Source organism: Natrix helvetica, assembly GCF_964273705.1.
Source record: "Natrix helvetica genome assembly, chromosome: 3".
NCBI classification, from domain to species: Eukaryota; Metazoa; Chordata; class Lepidosauria; order Squamata; family Natricidae; genus Natrix; species Natrix helvetica.
This window is the reverse complement of record NC_138549.1, coordinates 144,393,800-144,415,388: the sequence shown is the minus strand read 5'-3', so window position 1 is coordinate 144,415,388 and position 21,589 is coordinate 144,393,800. Positions and strand designations below refer to the sequence as shown.

The window sequence follows — 21,589 nt, the reverse complement described above, 5'->3', positions numbered from 1 at the left end:
ATGTATTCATTAAAACATTTTAAAGAAAGACAAACCGCCCAGAGATTTTTAGTGCTTGTTAAACTGTGATGAAACCATCACCCAAATATTAAGATATTAAAGGGCACACTGCTTTTGGAGGATGTTGAAGGCTGAACACACTCTGTTCTTTAAAAGTTTCTTCCCTTAAGTACAGATTGTTACATTTACCAGCATTTTCTATTACTTCAAAAGGAGGGGGGGAAAGGGAAGGAAGGAGTAAAAAAGGGAGGGAAGGACAGAAAGAACCTATACAGGAGGGGGGGGGGATTGTAATGGTCCACAGAAACAATCGACTTTCAGTTTGCTCAAGGCTGGCTTCTTGCTGCCCTTTTCCAGACATGTGGTCGAGTCTGTTTGGAGCAAGGCATTCAAAGATCAACACGTCGGGGGGGGGGGGGGATCCACCCCCAGAAAGAGGGCATACAAACAGCAGGCAAATTCAAGTCCATTGAAATGCAAACCCTCTCGCTCTTTCTCTCCTCCCGTCCCGTCCGTCCCCCCCCCCACCCGCCCCAGAGAAAATGGCAAGACTTTGTGCCTAATTAAAAAAGCAAATGGATCCTCGTCCGATTCCTGCAGGCAACCGAGCGCCACGGGGCTTGGAGGAGTGGCTGGGTACGTGAGGGAGGCATTCTCCCTTCTGTTTTAAGTCTGTAATTCATCAGGGATGGAGGAGGAGGAGGAGGTGCCTTTCCTTTTCTTTCTTTTTTTTCTTCACTGCCGTTTCCTCCTAGCCCTGAGCTACCCACCAGCAGCTGCACATGGGAACGGCACAATCCAACCCACAGGGAAGAGAGAGAGAAAAAAGCGCGCGGGGGGAGAACCATTAAAAATGCAAACAATACAGGAAGGACAGAGGAGACTCGGGTCGAAAGCCCTGTTTTGTTTTGTGTTGTGTGTTTTTTTTTATCGGCTTATATTTCCGCCAAACCGCCTACTTCCAACCAAAAACAAAACAAACCAGGACAACCCACCAATACCAAAAGCCCAGCAGAAAGGAAGTTGAAACGGCAACAAGCGGCAGCCGCCGTGCCCATTCCTACACAAAGGGAATGCCATTGAAACCAGCCCGAGGGGCGGAAAGGAACTGGGAGGGGGGGTGGAAGGGGGGAGAGAAAGGGAAGGGAAGAGGTGGGGGAGGTGAGCCCCATAACTATTATTTTCCCTTCCGTTTGAATTCAAGATGTCAGAAGTTTGCTACAGAGCAAGAAGCGCGCACGCTTCCCCCCCCCCCTTTTGCAAAGGCGATTGAACTCCCCGGATTTCACGCAGCGGCAGTGGCTCCAGCAAGGATTAGGCGCAGGAGTTTCCAAAAGGGCCAAAAAGAAAAGTAAAGTGGAATGCAAAGATAACCCTGGCTCAGTTTTCCCCTCCCCATCCCTTTCTTTAAATCCCTACCCGTCTCCCCGCGCACGCACAAAACCGGGACTCCATGTTTTCTGCCTGTTACATCGCCGCTCTTACCCCCAACTCTCCTCCTCCTCCTCCGAAGCCCTTCCATGGAGGGACCGAGGGGCAAGGCTGAGGGGGTGGGGGTGAGCCGAAACCTTCCCCTCTCGGATGAAAAGGCTTCCCGGGCCCCCGAGGACTGGAAACGAAGAGCGGACTGAGGAAGGCGCATACAAAAAAAGTTTCCTTCGGTGTCTCTTGCCCTGAGTGACAGATGCCGAGACAGAGTTCTCTTTGTTCCAAAAGAAACAGGAACTTGCACCCCCTCCCCGCACGCGTTACCCCGGTTTTACACCAAACGCATCTCCCCTCCCCAGCTGTCATTCTTTAACAAGCTGGATAAATCAGCAAGGGGTATTTGGGGGGGGAGCAAATTTTCTGTAAAATAAAATTATATCCCCCCCCCAACTGGTGATTTGGGAAAGGAGCAAAATACGACTGGGGGGGTGGGGGGAGAGGAGGAGGAGTTTTGCCAACGAGAAAATTGGGAAAGTTGCCATTTTGGGATTGTGGGGGGGAGAAAAGAAAAACATGCAAAAAGTTACGAGAACAAGAACCTCTGAAAGTTATTTTAAAGCCAGCAACGAGGTTCCGGTGGCCGCAGAGTCTTGCCTTTGTTTCTGCTTGGAGAAAGTTGGATCTGCTTTTGGGCTTTTTCTCCTTCACCGTTGGGCTAAACGGGACCGAACAAAAGAGTCCCTTTCCTCGCTCCCTCGCCCCCCGGCACAGTTGAGTGCTTGGAAGGCATTTTTTTCCCGTCGCCCTCCTCCTCCTCCTCCTCCCTCGTGCTTTTCAACCTCTGCTTCTTATCCAGCGCCACTTTTGACAAAAGTTGAGGAGCTTTTGCAAGCTGCGGGGACGGTCGCGCGCAAACACGCGCACACGCACACACACGGTCCCTTCAGGTGGTGCTCCATTCTCTACGCCCACACGCACGCGAAACTTCTCCCCGCGTGCTTTTGACAAAAACAGAAGCGGGCTTTGCACGCCCCCGAGGGAAGAGAGCGAGCGCTTAAACAACCCCCACCCCCAAAAAACTTCCCTCCAGGCCACTTACTTTTCCTCGACGGTTTCATTTTCTGTCTTTTGCGCCGCCCCCCTGTCCCCCTCCTGGCCGCGCTCCCGGCGGTGTTTGTCTCCAAAGCCTCGGCCGAGGGGAGCACTAGTTGCTGATGCTGCTGGATCCTGGCCGGCCGAGGAGATGGGACTTCTTTGTGTGCGCGCAGGCCGTGCAAGAGGAGGGGTCTCGGGGCTGTTAGATGTGCCTTTAATACCTAACCTGCTATACGGTCTGACAGCTCAGCCTGGAAACTACCTCTCTGCCTGACGTCAGCTCGCCTCTTCCAGTGACTGCTCGGCTCCGCGCATCCAGAGTGCAGCGCGGGGGCAGCCCGTTGAAGGAGGGCGCGGGTCTCCTCCCCCTCCCCAAGATAATCGGAAAGGCGGGGGGGAGGGGGCGCAGGCGGAAGGTGGGACTCGGCAAGGCAGAAACAAAAACAGAAGCTACAAGTCCTGGAGAAGGAGGTGCGAGCTGCACGCCTGAAAAAAAACTTGGAATTAAACAAAGTTTGCATTTGAAACAGGCACGGAGGTACGAGTGGAGGGGAGAGCGCTTGCTTTTTCCGAGAACGATTTGCGCAGGGGCGGATTGCAGATCAAAAACCGACGACCAAATCCTCGCGAAATGAAAAAAAGGAAATTTGCCTGAAAGTTTTCTTCCCCTGATTTTTGTTCATCTGTCCAAGTTTCTTTCAAAACTACTCTTGCTTCGTCGTGGGTAAGATCTAACTTCCTATCCTGTTCTCCAAAACTGAAGTCCGGGGCAGAATGTAAAAATAATAAAAATATATTCCAAAAAAACAAACAAACAAGGCAATTCTTGATGTATTCATTAAGAAATAAGTCCCGCTAAACTTGATAGCACTGTACAGATAGTCCTCAACTTACAACAGTTCATTTAATGACTGTTGAAGTTACAACACCACTGAAAAAAAATACTTAGGTCTGTTTTTCACACTTATGACCTTATGATCCTTGCAGCATCCCATGTCACATGTTCAAAATTAAGACACTTGACAACATTCATATTGATGTCTTGCAGTGTCCCAGGTTCATGTGATCACATTTTGCAACCTTCTGACAAAGAATTTGGGGAAGCCAAATTCTTAATAACCTGTTACTAATTTAGCAACCAATGGTTCAATGATAGTAAACTAGGGCAAAACATGCTTTAAAATGTCTCACTTAGCAACAGAAATCTTAGGATCAATTAAATTGAAGACTAGCTATAATCCCACTAATTATTTTGAGACTACAGCATTAAGTGCTGCAGCTGCTTAACATTTATGTACTAGATCAAGGAGTCTTTGTATGAATCAAATAAGCATTTTTTTAAAGTTTTATGAGATTGCTATAGTTGTGTGCTTTTAACAAAATATTCAAACTGTACAGTATTCCAATGAGATCTCCCTCCAGTTCCCTCCACCAAAGGAGGGGAACTGTGTCTCCACAAAGGAGAAACACGAATCTAAGCTCGGAGAGCATCAAGGGCTCCACAGTTCAACCCTGAGCTACATATCTTCTCTCCTATTAGAGCTTTTTCTTTCCTGGCACATTAGAAAGAGTCTAGGACCGTGATGGTCAACCTATGGCATGCGTGCCACAAGTGGCACTCAGAGCCCTCTCTGTGAGCATGTGAGCCGTCGCCCCAGCTCAGCTCCACCGCGCATGTCCGTGTACCTCCCACTGACCAGCTGATTTTGGGGTTTCTGCCATGCATGCCTGGGGCCTATGCGGGAGACGCGTGTGCATGCATGGGGGGAGGAGGCTCAGTGCGCCCCCCCCGCACCCTTCTTTGGTCCCAGGAGGCTTCAGGGAGGCCTGCTAGTCCCAAAATGGGATGGGGGAGTTGCACGTGCATGCTTGAGGGGGGAGCATAGGGGGGTTGCGTGCACATGTGCAGGATGGAGGGCGTGCACAGGGGGTTGTGCATGCATTGCATGATGGGTGTGGGCACGAGCACATGCACTGTCGCGCGCACGCACTTTTGGCACGCAACAACAAAAAGGTTAGCCATCACTGGTCTAGGAATATAGTAAATAGCAGGCCTACCTATATGGATAACTTTGTTGTAAAATTAAACTGGTCAAACATTTATATGTTACTAAAGTCATAACCCTTTCTCTACTCTAAAACCTTTCTCCATCCAAGGCTCCATGACTGAAATATTGCAGTGGATATAATTTGGAAGTAATATTACAATTTCAGGGGGGGGAAAGGCAAAAAACCCTCGGCTTTAAATCTTCATTGGAAACTACAGGTAATCCTCAACTTGCAACAGTTCATTTAGTGACCGAAGTTAAACATCACGGAAAAAGTGTCTTAAGACCATTTTTCACACTTATGACCGTTGTAGCATCCCCATGGTCATGTGATTTACATTCAGATGTTTGACAACTGACATTTATGATGATTGCAGTGTTCTGGGGCCATGTGATTGACTTTTGTAATGTTCTGACAAGCAAAGTCAATGAGGAAACCAGATTCACTTAACATCATGTTACTAATTTAATAACTGCAGTGATTCACCTAACAAATATGGCAAGAAAAGTCATAAAAAGGGACAAATTTCTCACTTAATAACATTAATTTGGGGCTAAATTGTAGCCATAGGTTGAGGACTACCTGTATGTGATCTATAAAGATGACTGTACAATTGGACATAATTCTGAAAAATGTTAAGCAAAGAGTACCCATTTGGCTGAGTTTTTGCAGTACTCCGACATACTATTCTTTTTTATTTATTTGGTTTCAATCTCCCATCAGTTAAGAAGACAAGAACTGCAAAGCAGGTGGTTGTGTGCAAACATCATAAGTATTTTTGGAATGTATGTGTGATGCTACCATTGTGAATTTCTTGTTAAGAACACTTATCAAGTTTTAATATTATGACTGTCTAACTTATTAAGAGGGTGAGTGCTTGCTTGTTGCAGTAAAGTACAAATGCCATAAGCAAAATACCTGTTTACTCAGAGGTATATTCCTGCTTAAATTGCTTGATAGCAGTGTGCAGAAACTTTAAATTGTATAGCTCACAGCACTAAAAAAAACCTTATATAGCAGTGACTACTCTTGAGGGTCCACATTGGCCGTTTCTGCTTCCAAGTGATGCTTTTGAAATCTACTAGAACATATTATGGATTTCTGCACTGAGAAGCAGAAGGATGGACTCTCCTTTATGATGGGCTTTTGAGACACTGGAAAGCAGTGGGAACTTTTGCTACTTCTAAGTACTTCCAAATCCAAAACAAAATTGATTATCTTTCCTTGAGCCTCTTTATGCAGGGACAGGTGCTGAAAAATCCTTCAAAGAAATGGAAACTGTGTGAGTGTGTGTGTGTGTTTGGAGGGGGGTTGTTTCTGTTGTGTAGGATTGGAATATAACTATTGGCCCTGGATTTTGAGGGTGGAGGGAAGTTGCAGAAGCTGAAATGGGTTGGGACAGACTGGGGAGTCCTATGTTTTTTCTCTTTTACATTTTCATAAATTATATATAGTATAAAGAGTTAACAATTGCACGATTGTACTTTATGTTTGTGTACACAAAACAAAGAACAGGTAGTTCAGCACATGACTGCCAAGCCACTCCCACTTGGTCACATGGCTGGCAAGCCACTCCCACCCAGTCACATAGCTGACAAGCCACTCCCAGAAAGCAGACCGCACCTACAGAAGAGGTTCTAAAAAAATTTGAAACCCACCACTGCAACTCAGCAACAGCCATGAGGTTACCATGCTCAGTGCCTCCTGCACCTCAAAAATAATAAGACCTCACCAAAAATAAGGCCAAGCGCCTATTTTCGGGGGGGGGGGGGTCAAAAGAAAATAAGTCCCTGTCTTATTTTCGGGGAAACATGGTAGTGAAAAAAGCATTTCTCTCGTAATAGTCAAATAAAACGGAGAAATGAAAGATTCTAAACAAAGAAAGGAAACAGGCCTTCATACTGTGAACAGTTATCCTGTGGAATTTGTTATTACAAGAAGTAATGTGGTGTGTCAACCTGGACAGCCATAAAGAAATTAGATAAAGTCATGGAGGAAAAGGTTAAGGCATTAACCAGAAACCAGGGGACTGTGAGATCTAGTCCCACTTTAGGCACAAAGCCAGCCGTGTGACCTGGAGCCAGTCACTTCTCTCAGACCTAGGAAGGAGACAATAGTAACTGAAAAAAATTGCCAAGAAAACCACAGGGACATGTCCAAACAGTCTGCAAGTATTGGACACAATTGAACAGAAAGAATATCATTAATAGCAATATATTACTTCCAGTATCAAAAGTAAGCTGGTATACTATCAAAGAAGGCTTTTTGCTAGGGAACCTGAGCCAGAGATGCTATCTACCTGTGTACCTTCCAGAGAATGAAGTTGTCTAAGATACCATGAGAAAGGTGGGGCTACATAAATCAAAAGTTGGAATTAAGATTGCCAGGAGAAATATCAACAACCTCAGATATGTAGATGATACCAATCTAATGGCAGAAAGTGAAGAGGAACTAAAGAGCCTCTTTAAATAAATGGGGAAAAATTGGAGGTAGTGACAGATTTTACTTTCCTGGGCTCCAAGATCACCGCAGATGGGGACTGTAGCCAAGAAATTAAAAGACGCTTGCTCCTGGGGAGGAAGGCTAGGGCAAATCTAGACAGCATACTAAAAAGCAGAGACATCACCCTGCCAACAAAAGTGTGTATAGTCAAGGGTATGGTTTTCGCTGTTGCAATGTATGGTCGTGAAAGTTAAGGAAGGAAGGCTGAGCGCCAAATAATTGAGGCCTTTGAACTATGGTGCTAGAGAAGACTCCTGCGAGTCCCTTGGACTGCAAGGCTACCAAACCGCTCAGTCTTAGAGGAGATCAACCCTGACTGCTCTTTAGAAGGCCAGATCCTGAAGATGAAATTCAAATACTTTGGCCACCTAATGAGAAGGAAGGACTCATTGGAAAAGAGCCTAATGCTGGGAAAGATTGAGGGCAGAAGAAGAAAGGGACGACAGAGAATGAGGTGGCTGGATAGAGTTACCAAAGCAGTAGGTGTGAGCTTAAATGGACTCCAGAGGATGGTAGACGACAGGAAGGCCTGGAAGCATGTTGTCCATGGGTTCGCAATGGACCAGACATGATTTCACAACTAACAACAACAAGGATTCTAGAGCTTTTCAAAAAGTCTGTTTTCTCCAATACCGTGCCTTCTAGGAGTGAAAAACTATGACACAGCATCTCCCTGCCAAGGAGCATAATGCAAAATACTAGGAGACAGAGAATATGAATGGTTTTCAATGCAACTGTTTTTATAAAGACACTATTTTTTTTAATGGTTCTGAAGCTGTTGTCGTGTGGATGTTTATAACTAGAGTTGGCACAAATGGCTTTTTGAAATTCTCTACCAAATTTTGGGATCACAGAGAATTCTGGTGGAAAGTTTTACAGAATTTCAGGTCAAGACACACACATCTGTGCCTACTACTGAATAGCCTTATGATATAGGTTCATGACATATTCCTCCCAAAATGACTCTTGATTTTTTTAATTTTTTTTAAAAAAACGACTAAGGCAAATTCTTTCATCAAATTAACTGTGAAAACTGGTTAAAACGCAGAATTTCTCTGATCAGCACTACAGACCAATGAATAATGTTTGCATAAGATGGATATTGTGTGGATTGATGGATATCAATGCACACTTTGCATTCATAGCTTTAAAAAATTAGAGATATGAAATATATACATAAAACTGATTTTTTGCAAAGATAGAATTGGGGATGGTATTTATAACTTGCGTATTAGGCCCTTCTATTAATTCTTAAATTTTATCTCAATTTTCCTTCAAGAACCTGAGATCTACCTTTTTATGTTTTGCAACAAACTTTTAAATCAGGCTGAAAATTAATGTGGTCTGAATTATTTATAGTAGACCAGTATGAATGCAGCCACCAGTCCGATACAAATTCTACTTATTGCTGGGCGATTAGAGGTAGCTCTTTAAAGTCCTGGATAGACGCCATTTACAAAGGGCTTGGATTCATATAACGTACTGAGCCATTATTTGTTTAAACACAATTTACTTAATAATTCATAATCAGATGGGTTAACACATCATAAAGAATTAAATATGAGTTGTTTAGTTTTGGATTAGTATATTGTGTAAATATATCCAGAATATCCTTAAGGGCAGAGAACAGGATGTTAATTGAAATATGTACAGGACTACTTCTTTTTTTAAAAAAACAAATCAGTTATTCTTCTTTTGAAAGCCTGTGGAGATATGTCTAATGTGAAAATTCCTGGAAATTCCTAGAATGGCGGCGTGGGGTGGATGAAAACATAAAAATGCATGCTATTGTTACAAAGTCATTTATGAACCTGGCTTCCATGGCATTATGGCTTATAAACAGTAGGTTATGGCCTAGTATGGTTTAGTCAAACGTGATTAAACAAATCATGGTTCAGCATAGCTTTGAATCTAACCAGAGAGTGTATCAAACTGTCAGTTAGTTTCACCCTTCAACAAGCTAATTTCTTGATGGATACTACTTTGCATTCACTATAACCTACTTGCAGGATGTTTGTAGAAATGCAACTTGCTAGTAGGTGTAAAATTCATTATAAAAAGTTTCTGGACCCTTTCAAGTCTCACACAATAGCTGCCAACCCCATTTGGGTATTCTCCTCTAACATTAGCTATTTTCTTGCTTATAAAATCAGTTTGATTAACCAAGATTTATTCAAGAACCCACAGTAGGCATAGTTCAAATAATGATGATGGATGAACCCAACACACCATCCAATAAACAAAGCCTACTATAGTGCAGCGTGTTGTCTGAACTCATTTTTTCCAACCTGGTGCTGTTCCAAGTGTTGGCTTAAAAGTTCCACATTGTAAATTCCACAATTCCCATCAGCTTGCCATAATAATTAAATATATGAAAGTTTAGTCCAAATATAAATGAAAGGTACTTGATTGGAGCAAACTGTTTTCAACATTCTAAGAATGGGGCTAAAAACTAACATAGGGCACTGGTAATACAATTAGTTTATAATGGTCCTTGCTGCCAATTTTTAGTTTGTGTCAACAGTGTCAATGATCATGAGAAACAGCTTATACCTACTAACATGGAGAGAAAAATAGTTAAGAATTTGTTGTTTCTACCTTTTCAGAGTAAATATCTTGTTAACATTAATGATGAAGGAATATGGCTCTATTACTACCTGATGTATAATTACATGATGGAGAAGCTCCCCTTTCCATGTTGATTGTTAAACCAATGGCAAAATTGGTAGTTGTATTATATGCATATAAAAACATTTTTACCTTCTAGTGCTTGTTGCCCTTAAGACTTTCCTGCTCTGAAGGACAGATGTACAAATATCAGACGTACACAACATTCAGATCTCAGCAAACTGAATTGTAAATATAAAACTTGTTCTCTCTCTCTCTCTATCTATCTCTATCTCTCTGCATGAGAGAGAAGAAGATATTCAAATAGTATTCATTCATGGTATTTCATCAGTCTAAATGGAATGCCACAAGGCTCGTCCTCCTAATTGTTAGTACTTTCACTATTTAGATAAAGAATTCAGAACTCTCAGAATAGAGTTGGAAGGGACCTTGGAGGTCTTCTAGTCCAACCCCCTACTCAAGCAGGAGACCCTATACACGTGATTGCAAGCCTATGGCACGCGTGCTAGAACTGACATGCAGAGCCATCTCTCCGAGCACGCCAGCCATCGCCCATTGCTCTTCCTAGTTCCGGTGGCCAGCTGGTCTTCGTGCATGCGAGAGCGCTGGAAACCGGAAGAGCAGCTCCCTGATGCGCATACACACGCTGGGAAGCTGAGCTTCCGGTTTCCGGCAGACGCATGCACACCGACCAGTTGGTCTTCGTGCACACCAGAAACCACACCAGGTGGCATGCGCACCAAGGAACTGTTCTTCCGGTTTCCAGTGCATTCATATGTGGGTGCCAGGGAGCTGCTCTTCCGGTTTCTCGCGTTTCCCCACGGGCGCAAGCGCCCATTTCGGCACAGTGCCCAAAAAGTTCACCATCACTGCCCTATACCATTTCAGACAATTGACTGCCCAGTCTCTTCTTAAAAACCTCCAGTGATGCAGTACTCACAACTATTGATGGCAATCTGTTCCACTGGGTAATTGTCCTCACTGTTAGAAAGTTTCTCCTTAATTCCAGGTTGCTTCTCTGCTTGATTGGTTTCCATCCATTGTTTCTTGTCCTGCCCGCCGATGCTTTGGAAAATAAATTGACCCGCTCTTCTTTATGGCAGCCTCTTAAATACTGGAATACTGCTATCATGTCCCCCCTAGTCCTTCCTTTCTCTACTAGCCAAACCCAGTTCCTGCAAGCATTCTTGATACCTTTCAGTCTCCAGGCCTTTAATTTTCTAGTTGTTTTTCTCTGCCCTTTTTCCAAAGTCTCAACATCTTTTTTGTAATGTGGTGACCAAAACGGGATGCATTATTCCAGGTGAGTCCTTATTAAGAGAGTGGCTTATCGCAATTGTACATTATACAAAACTCAGTGGGATAGCTAATACCCTAGAAGTCAGAAATACATTTCTTGACAGGCTGGAGAAATGGGCTAAAAATAACAAGTTTTTACATAGTAAAGATTGTTACTTTAGAAACAGAAATCACATGCACGTAAATAGAATGAAGAAATGCCTGACTTGGCAACTGTTATTATGAACATGATTTTGGGAAAGAATTAACTGCAACCGCAGTGTGATGGGGCTGCAGACAAAGCAAGTGAAATTTTAAAGCAAGCGACTATAAGCATTTGAAATCCCATGTTTCACGTTCTGCTTAATCAGGCTCCTCCCTGAATTCTGTGTTCAGTTCTGAGCACCACGTTTTAAGAAAGATCCAGAAAAGGTCAACAAAGATTGTCTAGAGACTACACTTAGGTTGACAGTATTTAGCTTTGAAAAATGCAGGCTAATATATAGCATAATGCAATTAACCATGTCAAGCTCAGGAAATCAGAAGTCCAGATAGTTCAAATGAATGTAGGTTTATTGTATGCTAATATTCTCTACAAGAATCTGAACTACTAATGGTCAAAGCAACTTAGCGGTTAGATAAGACTTAATGGAATTCAAGGTAGGCTGGATTTAGATCTTTGGTAAGCATGAAGGAACTTTAGACTGATGACTTGTTTGACCCCATGCTGCTCATCTCTTACAATCTGAAAGGATGGCTATCCCATAGAACAGGGATAGCCATCCTTTCAGTATTAATACACACACACACACACACACACACACACACACACTTCCTTTAATAATAATAATAATATAATAATAAATATTTATTTCTTAGCCGCACCCTCTCCCGAAGGACTCGGGGCGGCGTACAACAAAACATAGGAAATAAATATATCGACATACATATAACAAAACATATACCAAGACATATATACGACATATACAAGGAGGAGGTGAACTGATAGATAAAAACAAGTAAAAACACAATGTTTAAAAACCCCTAAATAAATTGAATGCAATTAAAATACCCCAAATAAAAAACCCGTCAGGAGCGATATAGTTGGATCAAAGTTGAGCCAGGCCAGCAACTTGAAAAAGGTGGGTCTTGAGCTTTACACGAAAGGAGCGGAGGTCAGAGGTATTCCTAATATCCGGGGGGAGGTCATTCCACAGGGCTGGGCCCGCCACAGAGAAGGCTCTACTCCTAGGCGCCGCCCCCCGACACTGTCTAGTGGACGGCACCTGGAGGAGGCCCTCTCTGTGCGAGCGGATTGGTCGCAGGGATATATGGGGCAGAATACGATCCCGCAAGTAACTAGGTCCTACATCTTTAACTTAAATAAGTAACTACTTAAATAAGTAACTACATCTTTAACATCTTAGTTATTTTTTCATAATATTAGAAAGTAAATAACTCTAAAAGATTACATTTTTTTGAAATACAACCCTAGCCAATTATATAAAATATTACACAGCCGGGGGGGGTGGGGGGGTGGAGGAATGGATTTTTTTTAAAGAAAATCTGTGTGCTAAATTACCTATGGAGGAAAAATGAAAACCAAAGAAAAAAGACAATTATCCTCCCCCAGAAAAGAAACAAAGAAACCTTTGAACACATCAAAAAAAAAAAACCTTTAAACAACACAAAACAAAAAATTATCTTCTAATTCTAATATTAAAAATAGTCAATTGAAAGGAGAAAAAAAGGATTTGGCTATTAATTTCACATCATTTTCATAAATTTCAACAGTGGGATTAATTCTTAAATAGTTCAATGAAATAAACTTAGACCATATATCAGGAGTGTCCAAACTTGGGAACTTTAAGACTTGTGGACTTCAACTCCCAGAATTCCCCAGCCAGCATAGCCAGCTAATTAGCATAGCTGCCTGGGGAATTCTGGGAGTTGAAGTCCACAAGTCTTAAAGTTCCCAAGTTTGGACACCCCTGCCATATATGGAATCAGATTTTCCAGTCTTGCCTCTCCTTTGATAAGGACACACATGAACAGGGTTGGACCAGTTAGCATTTAATTGGGAGACCCTTGGAAAATATCATCTTTCTGGGAAGTCAAAGAAACATTCCAGAGAGCCACTGCAATCCATTTTTCCACTGTTGCCACACATTTGTATAATCATAAGGAATCCAAAACAACTTAAGGGCCTCTTTGTTATGTCTGTATGTAATCACAATAAAAACAATTACTTGCTGGTTGAAGTTCTAAGGAGAATCAAGCCAACAGATCACTTTTGGGGGAGGGAAAACAGCAGTTGAAAATACAATTCTCAAATCTTGGCTCCTCCTGACTTGCAATTATTTTGGGGGAAAGACATTGGCTAGTCTTGGAAATGGATTACATTCTGCCTTCATCCTCCTGGGGTGTGTAAGCTGAGTTAATTAACTCCATTGTGCAAGCTGATAAATCTAGGCAAAACTAGAGGGAGGATGGTACATAATTAGCTCAAGTAGAGGAAAGACTTGAAAGAGAAGAGATCTAGTTAAGGAAACACATGCATACACACACACACCTTCATATGTTCCTCCCATCATTTTAGTAGGAAAACCAGAGCTGAATGGAATAGATGAGGCCCAGTGAAGGTGACATAGTTTTCAGGCTCTTCATCATTTCAGCAACAAATGATCTAAATAGACTCAAGAGCTTCCAGCTGAAGATTACTAATTAGAAACATAACTGTGATGGTACTCCAAGGCCTTGGGAAGTAGCCCGATCCTGTGCAGGCTTCCTTGGAAGAAGTCCCATTGTGCTGAAAGGGGCCACAATCCTATCTAAGCTTCCTTTCACTGAACCAGGTTGCACCTTTTTTTATCACAGAAGCAGCTAATATATTCTCAGTGATACAAGGGGGGGGGGAGAGGGTCTCTTTTTGAGGAGGAAAAAAGAGTGACTGTAGAAATTAATTTGAATTAAAGCAGTTTAATTTAAGATTAGTTTAATTTAACTAATCTATTCTAATATTTTTGTTTATTCATAAGCTCCCCAGAAAAAATAGAGGAAGAAAAAAGACTTAGGAATAATGGTGTATGTCTACTGTGGCAAAAACAGCATTAAACAAAACATAAACAATGTCTTAATACATGCAGTGTAACAATGTTCTAGAATGGCGCAAAGGAAATGTAGGAGAATCCTAACTCTCCTTTTGGTCTCCTCAATGCTAGTTGCAAATTTTAAGACTTTCAAGGCAGCTAGTTTGGACAGCTGACTAATAGTAGCCTTGCCAATTGAGGATATTCTCAGTGAGATGGCCCTTCAACCCAAGATGGATTTGTTTCAAGGGCAATTTGCTACTGTGTGTATACTCCTCAGGACATCTCAGATTTCATGACAGCAACACATACACACACATCACACTTACCACAAGATTGTTAAAGCTAATTGTAACACATCTAACACCCTTATTCAGTTGCTAATGATACAACTCCAAGAACTTTACAAAAGAGGGAATACCTACCAATTCATTTTCTACAAAAGAAAATTTCTTGGGCTATAGAAATGCTTTGCAAATCTGCAACTCATCCTCGGAACATTGATCTTAAACCTCCAAATGTTGGAGAGGATGCCAACATTAAAATAATTTTTTATACACATATTCATTGCCCTTTTAATGTTAAGAGAAATACCACAAAGGGATATCTGACTTCCAGCATATGGGAAAAGGAGCAAAATGATGCTTTTCTTAATGAATTGTGCTGACAATGAGGAGGAGGGCATTGTTTGGCATATCTAAAAACTAGAAAAACTGCTTAATAAGAACTGATTTTCCCTCTGTTTAGTTCCTTGTTCCACCTAACATGGGAGATGTTAACTATGCCCACTTTATAATGATAACTCCCACCATTATAAGCCAGAATAAATGGGTTTCCATAGGAAATGTTATAATTACTTACCCATAAAGACATACATTGATGGCACACACAAAACTATTTAGGCATCTTGACTGAGAGTTGGCCATATTATTTACCTACCATGTATCCTACAATGCTTTTTCCATGTCTCTTCAGAACTTTGATTCATTTTAATGAGACTTCCTTCTTCATAAATGTGTGTAACAACTTTCTTCAATCTGATGCCTCTTGTATCTGAAAGTTGTTAGGCAAAGAAGAGTATAAACCTGCAGTCTGAGCCTAGAAAGGCCAGAAGAAAATAAATCTCCTTTCCTTCTTACACATTTTTGCCTTCTTTAAGATACTCTTCCAGTAAATTCTATTGCTGCTCATCAATAAGCTTGAGCTTCTTAGCTCAATTAGTTTATCATCTCTTAATCTTTCAGAATTTGTAGAAATCTGCAGCCACTAAAAAGAAAACAAAAGAGCAGCTAATCTATATCATAAAGGGTTTATTTTCCTCTTTTGGTTCAACAAAGGATGTAAGCATTTCCTTTGAATGAGGCGGAGAACCATAATTCTGATGTTAGAATTTAAGTCCAAAAGAGTGACTATCTAAAAGCATTGAACTCTGAACTTCTACTGTGTTTGTCTTGCTACTAATTCCCCTAATTTAAGAAAGTTCTTTAGAAGGTAGCAGAATGGATAGCATTTCCTCAATGTATCTACCTACCTTCATGTGAATTTTGATCATTCAAAAGAAATATCTGCAAATAGAAAAATGAGCTTTTTATAAGCCCAGCCCTACCTGCTGGTCAGAGAACAGACCTATGGGAATATTGATCTGGTTTCTCCACCATTGCCGTGTTGTGTTTGCACATTTGCTTTTTGTATCCACTCAAGTTGGTAGATAAGTCAGCCTCTAAAAATCTCCTGTTTGCTTTCTGACCTCTCGTAACTAACGGGGTATTGGGTGACAGAGATAGCAGGGTTGCCAGTTAATAAGTGACTCTGAGCTACAGATGTAAGAGGAAGTGTTAAAAGGGGGGGGGGGATTAAAAGGTTGAGACAAAAGAAATTCAAATTTTGCAGAAATTCCTTAATTATTCTACATGTAGGACATCCACACATTTTAAAAAGAAATTAATAGACAAATAGAAGATTACATTAGCAGCTCCAATCAAAATAGATTGGAAGCAAGTAGGCAGCAGAAACTGAAGGAAATTGACATTTAATCAACCTTCTCTGGTTGGGCTGCTCCTGGACCCCAGCTGCCTGTCAAAAGCTACACTTCAAAGAAAGGGTGCAGAAATAACACAATGGGTGAAGTCAAAAACTAATTTCAATTTGAGTTGAATTAAACTCAGCTAATATGTTCCTGGTGTATTTCCTCCTCCTACCACTTTAAAAATACAATTCAATGACACACTTGAAGGATCTAGGGCAGGGTTTCTCAACCTTGGCAAATTTAAGATGAGTTGACTTCAACTCCCAACATTTCCTAACCAGCACTGGCTGGGGAATGCTGGGAGTTGAAGTCCATTTATCTTAAACTTGCCACGGTTGAGAAACACTGATCTTGGGTATATACTGGTACATATTTCTTCTTTACCCCCTCCAATACAGATGATGAGTTCTTTATGGTTAATGATGCTGGACAACTGTACTTGGTTACCTTTCTAATTAATACTAGCTAAAATAAGAAGGGCAAATAAGAAACAACTATGGTTTCACTAATAAATGTTAAATATTAGTGGTGACTGCTTCACCTAGACCCTACAGGCAGCATTTTATGGCATTTCATGATGCCTTCAGAGATTAATAGCCAGAGCATTCTCCAGATCCTTAGATAGCACTTTGAGCCTAAACTGAAAGTGGAGATTCTAGAAAATGTAAGCTAACAAATGTGGATGGTAGGCTAGAGGAGACTGAAAGATATGGAGTCACAAGTGATAAATCTAAACAAAACAAGAGAGCCACTCAGACCCTGGATATCTCATAATCTAAATTCAAGGGATTAAGTCAGACATCAGATAAGGGCCATCTCTCCCTTCCCACGCCTTATGGTTGGGGAGAGATTTAAAAAAATATCAGACCCTTCTCTAAGAGAACAGGGGATTGCACCAATTTTTGACATGGGTGCAAGCCCATCCCTCTTCAGTTCTCTCCCAAATTATAACTGACTGAAATTGTATGACAACCAAATTTAAATGAATTGCATGATGAGTAAGAACTGAGCTCTGCATGCTTAACAATCTGTTGATCCGAGGAACTGTTGGCCTTAAATGTACATCATTCCCTGCTGGATAATGGGTGTTGTAGTCCAGGATATTAAGTTGAAGATGGATATATTTATGAACATTTGTTGGTTTGTCCATTTTGCCCACTGATTGAAATAGCCATGCTGCAATTACAGGTATATAGACTAGTGTTAGAGCCATTCAAAAACTAAATCTCAGTTCTTACTGAAGTGCAGATGTCCATAGCTACATGGGAATTTTACGAGCTTCAGTCCCACAGTTGTAAGGCTCAAAATTGTGACTGCTATGTGGTTAAGAAAATAAAGTGAGCCAGGTGTTACAAATGACATAATTTGGAACTTGTCATTACACCACCTGAGAATTCTAACATGAACTTCAATAATATAAGAATCATCCAAACACTCTTTTTTCTCCCAATGGTCATTTTAAAATATTGCAATAAGTTGCCCTGCAGACTCATTTAAATTTAATTAGCTTCAAATTCAGTACTGTGTGTTAATCCCATCACCTGCTTCAGGACAGAGGATTTGAAGATTAACTCTTTTGTTAAACTTTGCATAAGAGCTTTTAAGTGCATTTACATCTTACTTCAGCTGCTACAACTTCCTTTAGCAAATTATCTATTCAAATTTTGGAAGCTCTGACCTGAACTCAGGCAAAAGCCAATTTATCTACACAAAACTCTTTGCAATATTTCATTTATTACAGTATTTCTTCATTTGCAATGACCAATTGTGTCAACCTTTTATTTTTTTACTTATTTTTCACATTTTTTAACTGATTATCTGTCTCGGAGAACTCCACTCCTAGTGACTAGATTTTCTCCTTGATCATGTTATTTCAATATCATGTGCTTAGAATATGATAGCGCTATAGATGAGGAAAATAAGTTAAATATTTGAAATTTCAAACTTGTATTCAACCAGATATCAAATGATGCATTAATATTGAAACTTAAATTACATAAACAAACAATACACACAAAGCATCAGCTTGCAATGTTCTGCATTTTCATATGTGGTTTAAGAAAAAGAAAATATTTTCGCAAATAAATAAATCTTTACTCCACACAATACCAGTGTAGGAAGTTATCACCCAGCCCTCTCCCAGAAAAATGAAATATCCTAGGAAATATTGAAGCCACGGGTATTCCATAAGTGTGAACCATGTGATCACCTTTTCTGTTCAGGGCTCAAGCCATGCAGTCCTGTCCACCATTAAAACCATCTTTCCAAGCAGCCTCCATGTCTCCAGTGTCTTTTTCCCCACTTGGAGCCGAACCCAGAAGGACATTTCTTTCAACACCAGTATCCCTTTTAGATGTAGAATCCAATTGCTATGTTTCTCTATCATTAACCCTTCATGTTCCTATCAGCCATGCCAATGTAAATTTCAAAGTTTCAAAAGAAAAAAAAAGTTTGAAAACATTGTCACTTGCCTTGATTTTCAGATATCCCGATATTGCTGCAGTCTCTTTATCCATTCATAGTCAGCAAATTGCAGCTGAACTCCGATGTAAATCCAGGTATGTTGCTGTAAATTTCTGAAAGTGGAAGAATTCTTGGATGTATCCTTTTTTTCTCTGGCCTTCAGCAGTGTTCAGTGTTTATTTCTAGATAGCAGCTGAGCCCCCCCATCAGGATACAGGGTTACCATTATGGTGTATTTATTATGATAAATGTATTGGATTTTTAAACTTAGCCAAATAGCACAAGAGCTCTGCAACAAGGTTAAAAAAATCCAACTTAATCGAATGAGGACTTTAAGGAGAAGACCTGGTTTCCTTACATGCCCAATATATCAGTTCAAAAAGACAAAAGAATTCTCTCTCCATTCACTACAGGCCATGAGTCAGCAGACCTGGGCACAACCTATTGTTTCCCCTGGGGTCCTTGATAAACAAATCAGTGAAGAGAATGTCATCTTCAAAGGAAGAACTCTCATTCCTGGCTAAGGTTCTCCAAAAGAATGATCCTAGGATCAGCCTCGGGCTTGCTGAAAGAGGCTTCTGGTCAGGCTTCTGGGGCTGCCTTGACAGCTGGGTTTTCTGGTCCCATCAAAACTAAATCTAATTTGCTAATTTCTCTCCAGCAATTGGTGTGGCTTAAACCCAGCCATGTGGCTTAATCAATGCATAAATGTGGCTTTGAGGATTGTTAACTAAAACTCTTAAGTCTTATATGCGTTGAGGAAGAAGTTTGACCCTATGAAACTGTGGCTTGTTAACTACAACTAGCGTATAAACTACAAGTACTTAATCTATATTTACAAATCACAAGCGATATACCTGAATCCATCTGACCTGTGGAGCAAATGCTTAGTTTAGGAATATGCTTATTTTAGTAACAAACTGAGTCATAAAAAAGGTCCTAAACCCTTAGATTATATCTTTCTTCTTTTCTGATGGAAGTTGGGAAGAAATTTTGCTATTGGTTATGGAGCTCAGAATCAGAAAGCCTTGCTAATGTACTCAAAAATCTCTCAAAAAGATCTACCAGCAGATCCCAATTTACATTATGCCCGCCCATTTCTTTGTTACAGCTGCATATCACTCTGAAATGATTCCACAGGTATATTGTTACACCTTTGGAGAGGGAGGAGGGAATGGCAGTTGTTGGATTTCTGCTTGCCATTCTGCTGTAAAAGGCACAGGAGCTCAGTGAAGGCATAATGAGCAAACTTCTTTTTCCCTACTGCTCTGGAATAGCCATGAAACTGCTTAACGTATTTCTGCTTACCATATGCTGGGTAAGGTTCCAGAGACACAGCAAAACCAAAACCTTTTAGCTTATTGTTTCTCAACCTAAAGACATGTGGACTTCAACTCCCAGAACTCCCTGGTCAGCCATGTTTTAAGCATCTGATACAACGGTGTAGCCCTTGTAGGTAAGATATACACTGTAATTTACAAGCATCATTTGCAGCACTCTAATCTTCATGTTTTTAACATAAAGTATCCCTTGGTTTTATTTCAAAGGAGGGTACTCTCCACCCACAATATTTTGTTAATAATATTTTTTTATCTTCTTTTAGTGCAGGGGTGTCCAAACTTGGGAACTTTAAGACTTGTGGACTTCAACTCCGGCTGGGGAATTCTGGGAGTTGAAGTCCACAAGTCTTAAAGTTCCCAAGTTTGGACACCCCTGTTTTAGTGCATGCTAGGAGATGATGGATAGACACGATAAAACATAAACACTAGATGAAGAATCAAACTTTTTTTAATCAGGCAAGCTATGTTGGGTTATATCACTGAGCATTGTATCTTATGATTTATGATTATTGTATTTATGATTATGATCAGAATTGCTTTTATGTACACTGAGAACTTATGCACCAGAGACAAATTCTATGTGTTCAATCACACTTGGCCAATAAAGAATTCTATATTACTCCTTTATTCCAGGTCAGGGGTCAGCAAACTGCAGCTCTGGAGCCGCATGTGGCTCTTTCCTCCCTCTGCTGCGGTGCTCCGTCACCAGTTGGCGCCACAATTTTGAGAGGAGCTTCCAGTGTGGGGGGAAGAGAAGCACAGTGTGCCAGGAGAAGACTCTATGGCAAGGGGAGGGTTTTCCAGTTGTCTCTACAATTGATAGAGCTTTCGGTTATGACAGGTAGAGGAAAAAGTATGGCGTGCTAGGAGGAGACTCTATGGTGGGGAAACTGAACTTCCGGTCAGTTCCAGAATTGAACAGGGGGCTTCCGGTTAGGACCTTTGTGGCTCCTGGTGTTTTCTTTTCTGTGGGAAACGGGTCCAAATGGCTCTTTGAGTGTTTAAGTTTGCCGATCCCTGTTCTAGGTCAATATCTAACACAACCTTCTTCACAATGGCGAGTTATAGTCTCAAGATATCTGCAGATATCAGGTCAGGGCAACTGATTTACCATGATCCTAGCAGAGGATTACTGTAATTCATTTCTTAATGGAAAATTGAAGAAACTAAACTCATGTATTATGCACTGTCCATTGAACTAAATGGTGTTTATTTCTGAGTGGGTGCACATAGGATTCCACTGTTGCAATCCTCTGGACTATTCCCTAAGAACAAACATGATGAATTCAGGACAGCTTACTTCTAAGTTAAAAGTACTCAGAATATACTATTGAAAAAGCAACAGTTATACAATAACAATGGTCTTCCACATTTTCCACAAAGGTGATGTGGAGACCACAATGAATAACACTTCTTAGCAGTTAGAATCTCTTGGGTTCAGATCGTGTGTTTAGTTGGTTATAACTATGGGGTTTGAAGAAGCCATAATGGTAGGGTTTGGCAATCATGCTAAGTCAAACACAGTCTCAAACCACAGGGCGGGTTGAAGTGCAAATCTACCTGATCTGTACTTTCAGTCTAAATACAGACTCCTTTTTCTGAATGAAGGATAAATGAAGCCTAGTCATCCTTTATGTAGATATTGAATTCTAGCTTCACTTGTAGCAATGAGAAACATGCAGTATTGAATT

General features: G+C 41.0%; 1 protein-coding gene across 7 annotated transcripts in view; it reads right to left on the bottom strand.

Moving 5' to 3' along the window:
* TGIF2 (TGFB induced factor homeobox 2) overlaps nt 1-19,973 on the bottom strand; it is a 45,628-nt gene extending 25,655 nt beyond the window's left edge. Inside the window, exons 1-3 of one of the 7 annotated variants that reach the window (XM_081947868.1) lie at nt 19,867-19,973; nt 18,567-18,671; nt 15,009-15,122 (exon numbers count right to left, since the gene is read on the bottom strand). In XM_081947868.1, the coding sequence (XP_081803994.1) occupies nt 15,009-15,057 (49 nt within the window). In that variant the 5' untranslated portion in view covers nt 15,058-15,122; nt 18,567-18,671; nt 19,867-19,973. Of the gene's footprint in view, nt 1-1,485; nt 1,737-2,082; nt 2,230-2,527; nt 3,099-15,008; nt 15,123-18,566; nt 19,336-19,415; nt 19,595-19,866 lie in introns of those variants that run through there. The other 6 variants (XM_081947867.1, XM_081947866.1, XM_081947865.1 and 3 more) reach the window with 6 other exon arrangements.
* Nucleotides 19,974-21,589: the final 1,616 nt, after the last annotated feature.